This window comes from Colobus angolensis, unplaced genomic scaffold (genome assembly GCF_000951035.1).
Source record: "Colobus angolensis palliatus isolate OR3802 unplaced genomic scaffold, Cang.pa_1.0 Scaffold92, whole genome shotgun sequence".
Taxonomy (NCBI): domain Eukaryota; kingdom Metazoa; phylum Chordata; class Mammalia; order Primates; family Cercopithecidae; genus Colobus; species Colobus angolensis.
In genome coordinates, this window is record NW_012123154.1 from 2,108,514 (window position 1) to 2,115,027 (window position 6,514).

Genomic DNA, 6,514 nt, shown 5'->3' on the forward strand with positions numbered 1-6,514 from the left:
ACTCCTGACCTCAAGTGATCCACCTGCCTCGGCCTCCCAAAGTGTTGGGATTACAGGTGTAAGCCACTGCACCCAGCCGATTTTTAATGATACATTTATAAGATTTATTAAATAGCATTAGTGGCACTTCAATCTTTTCTCATAAGCATGTAGGTTAAGTACATGTATATGAATCTGCTAGGTTTCTCATTTAAAGAGTCTGAAAGTCTGTTTCATTTGCATTTTCCAAGGCCTTGCATGGTCTGGCCCTCCCATCTCTATAGTCCTCTCTCATACCATCATGCCATGTTCCCCTGTACTTCCTGTCTTCCAGCCATACTGGCTTCCTTGCAGCTTCCCAAGCTCATGTACTTCCTCCAACCACAGGGCCTTTGCATGAATTAATTCCTCACCATAGGATGCTAGGCTGCTTTGTCCCCTCTGCCCCTCACAAGTAACTCCTATTATCCTTCAATCTCAGCTCAAATATCCCTTACAGAGGCACAGCCACAGACTAGATCAAGACATACTGCTTTACACGCTCATAGCACTTGTCAGCGTTATAGTTTCATATTTATTGGCGTGATTTTGTTTGTTTGTTTGTTTTGAGACTGAGTCTCACTCTGTCGTCCAGGCTAGAGTGCAGTGGTGTGATCTCGGCTCACTGTAACCTCCGCCTCCAGGATTCAAGCAACTCCCTTGCTTCAGCCTCCCCACTAGCTGGGATTACAGGCACCCGCCACCTTGCCCAGCTACTTTTTTTTTTTTTTTTGTCTATTTAGTAAAGATGAGGTTTTGCCATGTTGGCCAGACTGGTTTTGAACTCCTGACCTCAGGTGATCTGCCTGTCTCAGTCTCCCAAAATGCTGGGATTACAGGTGTGAGCCACTTCACCCAGCCTGTTGGTGTGATCTTTGGACCATATCTTGTCTCCCCCACTGGACCCTGTACTACATGAGGGCAGGTATTGTATCTGGTTTTGCTTACTCCATGCTGAGCATAGAACCTTGCACTTGGTGAACACTCAAATATTTGTTGAATAAATGCATGTCAGTGGTAAACCCTGATACATACTGTCACCTTGAGAAAACATATCAGTCTTCAATGTAGCTTATGTGAGACCCAAGCACAGAAAATGTATTATGTTCATCAGACCCTAGAGCTCCCTATACTTATTCTCCCCCACAAAAGCCCTAAATAAAAGAGAAGTAGTGGACAAGATTCAAGGCAACAAGTAAAATAGACCCTTTGTTCCTTATTGAAAGTGTTCATCTGAGCCTCTGGAAATAAAGCTGTGAAGTTTCAGCCTAAACTTTGAAGTGTCAAAACTTTGAAGTGTCAACCTGAGGCTTCTTGATTCTTCTGGGAGCACAGATTTTTATTAATGCAACAAAGCAGTGTTATTGCAGGCTGGGTCTACCAAAAGTGTAGTTTCCAGACCTGGTTGATCCTTACTCTCTGTGTTTTGATTCAGTAGGCATGGGAATTGGAGTTTTTAAAAACTTCCCTAGCTAATGCTGCTGCATAGCTTGCTTATGTTGGAGACTTCTCATCTGGGACAAGACCATGTGGTCTCAAAAGAACCCATAGGCGTCTGGTTGTATGACTTCAGTAAACCCAAGTTTCTATTCTTCGCTGCATAAAATGAAGCCATTAATACTTTCCCTGCCTTCCTTACAGAAACTCATGGTCCAGACAAGGGGCTGGAAATGATTCTGAAAAAGACTAAAGCTCTTTATAAATGACAGGCAGTAATAGGAAATTCATTCCGTTCCCAAATTACCAGCAAACATAGCAAGGGGTCCTTGATTACTTGAGTCAGGTCTGGATATAACTAAAAACCAGTTCATTGAAGTGGGTGCTGTTGGTCTACTCCTTTCGTATACAATTACCAGATTAACCCTCCCATTCTTTCCCCCACCCCTCCAGGAGGTACCTAGAAAACACCTGGTCTTTGCTGCTACACCTTTCTCTGGGTTACCATGTTCCCTTTATAATCACTTAGGAAAACCAGTGTCCCAAGACCTTGTACTTCCACATTTAATGTGAAAGACTCCAGATTCCAATCGTTCCCACAAACACCCTGTTTTCTAAGCCTGATCCTCTTAACTCTAACTTCTAAAAATGCTGTTTTTCTTATAGGATGACTTGACATTGCTTACCATTCCCTCTGCCCGGAGCGCCCCTCCGCGTTTCTGCATGGTTCACTAACTCACTGCTTTCAGCTTTGACTCAAATGTCACCTTCTCAGTGAGGTCTTTCTTGGATAATGTAAAATGTGATGCCTTCTCCCATACTCTCACTTCTGCTTTATCTTCATCTTTCTAACATGTTATGTGACTCTTTGGGTTGTTGTTGGTTTTATTTTTTAGCAAATTCTAAGCACACTATTCATCATTTATTAATATGTGCTAATTATTTAATTACATATTATTTCTTACTATTTAACACATTATTAAACTCAAAAGGTTTTCTTTGTCATTGTTTGTTTTGTTTTGTTTTTTAAGACAGAGACTCACTCTGTTGCCCAGGCTAGAGTGCAGTGGCTCGATCTCGGCTCACTGCAACCTCTGCCTCCTGAGTTCAAACGATTCTCCTGCCTCAGCCTCCCAGGTAGCTGGGATTACAGGCACCCACCACCAAGACCAGATAACTTTTGTGTTTTCACGAAAGACGAGGTTTCACCATGTTGACCAGGCTGGTCTCCAACTCCTGACTTCAAGTGATACTCCTGCCTCAGCCTCCCAAAGTGTTGGGATTACAGGCATGAGCCACTGAACCCGGCCTGTGTTTCCCTTTTATTGGTATTGTCTACCTCCCCTATGTGTGCCCCTCTGTTTTGCTCATGGCCATTTCCCTAACATTTAGAACAGCGCCTGACACAGGATAGGAGTTCACTCAATACTTGTCAAATGAATACATGGATCTGGCTTGGCTCTGTTCAGTTCACTCTGCCTCTTGTGTAGTATTAGCTTTGGTCTATGGGACAATCATACTGTCTTACCAGGGGCAATGTGGTACAGGGACAAGAAGCCAGTCCTGGAAGCCAGAGAGGTCAGGTATTAAATTCTTACTCTAGCACTTATGAGCTGTGTGATCCTGGGCAATTCACAGAACCTCTCTGTGCCATATTCCTTGACCTGGAAGGTGGAGAGAATTTCTCATTTCTATTCTTCAAGACTGATGGGAAGATTGAGAATTATGCACATAAGGTACTTGGAATCTGGTCATGCACATTAAATGGTAGCTAATAATTTCATGAATTACTGTGCTCACCTGATATATCTGACATCTGGAGTTCCAGCTACGTCCAACAGGAAACCAAAATAAGTTCCCCACTTCTCCTTTAGTCTCTCAAGATTGAGATAACAGACCCCACCCAACAGCTCACCTTCATAGTACAGCCAGCCATTCATCTTACCTTGGTGGCAATGGCAGAAACCGCAGCTGTTCTCTTTGCAGTTATGACATTTCCATCCATGACCTTGGAGGAAAGGAGAGACAGTGAGCAAAGGGCACCCCTGTCCACTACTTAAATTAGAAGAAACAGTTCTAAAATATTAGCCTGAGAAGTTTTATAGCATCCTACAAACAGCATGGGTTTGGTGTCAGCCCTGGATCCAATTCCTCCACTTAAGAGATAGGCAACTTTGAACAAACGCTTTAATTTTTAAGCATTGGTTTCCTCACCTGTAAAAACAAAGATAATGCCAGCCATTCAGAGGGTTATTGTGAGGATTAAATGCACTGGCTTATCTGGAAACATCTAGCACATGCTGAGCCCTCAAGAACTGCCCGTTTTCTTTTCTCACCCTAGGATTCTCAAAACACCAAATTAAGAAGGTACTTGAGAGAGAAGGTTGCCGTTGACATTTGGACAAGGGCCGTGAAACTCTTAGTGGCTCTCTGTTCCTGCTGCACATGTGGAAAGCTTCGTGAAGATGCTCAGATACCACCCTTAGATTAACCCAGTCTGTATCTCTTCTAGGAGTCAGACCCAGACAGCCCAGGTGATTCTGATACACAGCGAAGGTTGAAAATTATGCCTTGCTAGTAACAGCCACCCTCTGCACCCTTCTCTGTTTATAATTTATTCATCTCAGCTGACCATCAAAAAAAAGGCATTATCAACCACATTTTACAGATGAGGAAGTGAATCACCAAGTTACTGAACAGATTCAGCTGTCATCTAGTTTCAAAGCCTTGGGTTCTACCCACCTGGGGAACCACTGTTGGCAGGTATATGAATGCCATCTCCATTGGATGAGTTGGGGAGAGCTAGATATTCTCAAACAAGTGTTGAACAGCCAGATTCTTTGGCGATCCAGAAATTCAGGGGAAAAGGAAGGATGTTGTAAGACCCAGCTTGGAGTGCACAGACCACAAGAGTTAACTATCAGACCTAGGATTGACTCGAGTCTTTCACTAACCAGCTATGTGACCTCAAGCAAAGTGACTATACTAACCTGAGCCTCGAGGACCTCAACAGAAGTTGAGGGGAAGGAGAGTTAATAAAAACACCCATAGAGGAATTTCTCAGAATTGAATATGATCAGTGACTCCTTCTTGGCACATAAGTGCCCAATATATGGCAGTTAAAATGGCAGTGGTCTTAGGAGAGTCTGGACCGTTGACTTAGATTGAGCAGCTCTGAAGTCCAGCCATGCTAATTGTTGGTTACATAGACCTCAGTAAGTTGAACATGGTTGTTCTGACTCAATTTCCTCATCTATAAAGTGGAAGCAATCATATTACCCATCTCATAGAATGGTTTTAAGTATTAAGAGGATTAATAAATGTGAAATGTTTAGAACAGTGCCTGACACTTTAAAAAGTACTCCATAAACGAGAGCTACTGCTACCTTTTGATACTATGATTAGATACTAAAACAGGTCACACCATATACCCCTCTGAAAAGGCTTCCAAGGATTACAGAACACCCCTTCTTTTCCATGTCGACAAGGATTCAGTAAGTAAATCTTCCCTTGGCTAATGGGTTCGTTCAAGCTGTGTATTTGGGTAACTGAGTATAGGACAAGGACATATGCAAGAATGACAAGATTATTATTTCCACACTGTCACATGCTTGAGGCAGCAGTGGGCGCTGGTGCTGTGTTATGCATCTTCAGGCAGTCCTAGAAATAGATACATGAACACAGATAACCTTCACTGTTGCTGGTATCCAGTCACTTGCAGAGGGGCACATGTAGTCACAATCAAGACTCCCCCTGCTTGTGGAGAACTCACTTTTGAACTTAAATCTGGGCCCAGGGGCCCCATTCCACCCCGGGACAGGAAGTTGCTCACCGCCAGCAGGGTGCCATTGCTGGGCTCAAAGAGTAGCACAGTAGCCTGGTGGGAGGGGACGACCGAGGTGATGCCGCGGTCCTCGTAGAAGGTGACCAACTTGGTGGTCAGGGCATCCTCTGCAGCACTGTAGGCGGGCATGACCCCCAGGTAGCTACAACGAGAGAGGGAGCAGCTTCAGCCCCTTTCCATCAATGCTGGGGTCTCTTAGAAAGTACCCATATACCTTCCTTTCTCTTTCCTTCATCACCGCCCCACTGGCCCTCTCCCAGCCCCCGCATCCCTCTGCCCTTCCCTTAGACACTATGCATAATATGTTCAGAAGTCTGACTCTGGATCAGAAAACCATTCCAGCTCTGCCAGTTAGTAGCTGTGTAAGCCTAGGTAAGTCACTTAACCTCTCTGAGTCTCAGTTTTCCACCAATAAAACGGTGGCATCAATATCTCCGCAGGTGGAGAGTGCGCTGAAACAAACAAGGTAACACCCGTAAAGCGCCCACTTAGCACACCGGGTAGCGCCTATTAAAAGTGGCAGCTGTTAGCAACAATTAGGCAAGCCGTCTCTTCCCTTCTTCCACCGCTCCTCTTCCTGCTCCTCCTCTTCCCCCTTTCCAGTTTCTCCTGCCCCTGGCCCCGATCCTCCTCACTCACCCCCTGTGCTTGGTCACCGGCACCACGGTGCGCACGGGCTGCATGACCCCTCCTTCGGGACCGCTGGAGAAGTTGGCCAGGGCCGTCTCTAGAGGCGGGATGAGGAGGCTGGAGCTGCGGAGGTGTTCCTCCACCTCGGCCGCGCTCAGGAACGCTGGTACGCGGTTCATCTCGCCACCTGCCTTCTAACCTCAGTCTCCGCACCGTGATCCACGCACCCTCGGCTGTGCCCTATATGAGCGCGCCCGCTGAGCTGCGGAGCCGCCTGCTGGTCACAGCCCAGCCTCCGGGGGCGGAGCAACCCTACCCCGCCCCGCCAGCTCTCTCCTCCCGCTTCACCCACCTCGACCCCTAAGGGTGGGCGAGATGGGTCCCTTCCAGCGACGGATTCCCCAAGATGGGCATCGAGGTGGAGTGCTGGGAGTCAATATTGTTCGGTCCACTTTCTCAGTTCCTATAATCAGCTGTAGCCACATTCCTTGACTTTTGCATCCTACCTAACCCCTCCCCATTAACTCGCTTTTTGCTGCTGTCTAGGTCTCCGTGCCTGGGAAAGAATGGACAGGGAAAACGGCA

The 6,514-nt window shown here is 46.1% G+C and overlaps 1 protein-coding gene across 2 annotated transcripts in view; it reads right to left on the minus strand.

Annotated features, from left to right (window-relative positions):
- The window catches only part of CRYM (crystallin, mu), a 47,207-nt gene that overhangs the window by 20,337 nt on the left and 20,356 nt on the right, over positions 1–6,514 (minus strand). Inside the window, exons 1-3 of one of the 2 annotated variants that reach the window (XM_011931899.1) lie at positions 5,939–6,373; positions 5,288–5,441; positions 3,401–3,463 (exon numbers count right to left, since the gene is read on the minus strand). In XM_011931899.1, coding sequence (XP_011787289.1) covers positions 3,401–3,463; positions 5,288–5,441; positions 5,939–6,108 — 387 coding nt within the window. In that variant the 5' untranslated portion in view covers positions 6,109–6,373. Of the gene's footprint in view, positions 1–3,400; positions 3,464–5,287; positions 5,442–5,938; positions 6,374–6,514 lie in introns of those variants that run through there. The other variant, XM_011931900.1, reaches the window with a different exon arrangement.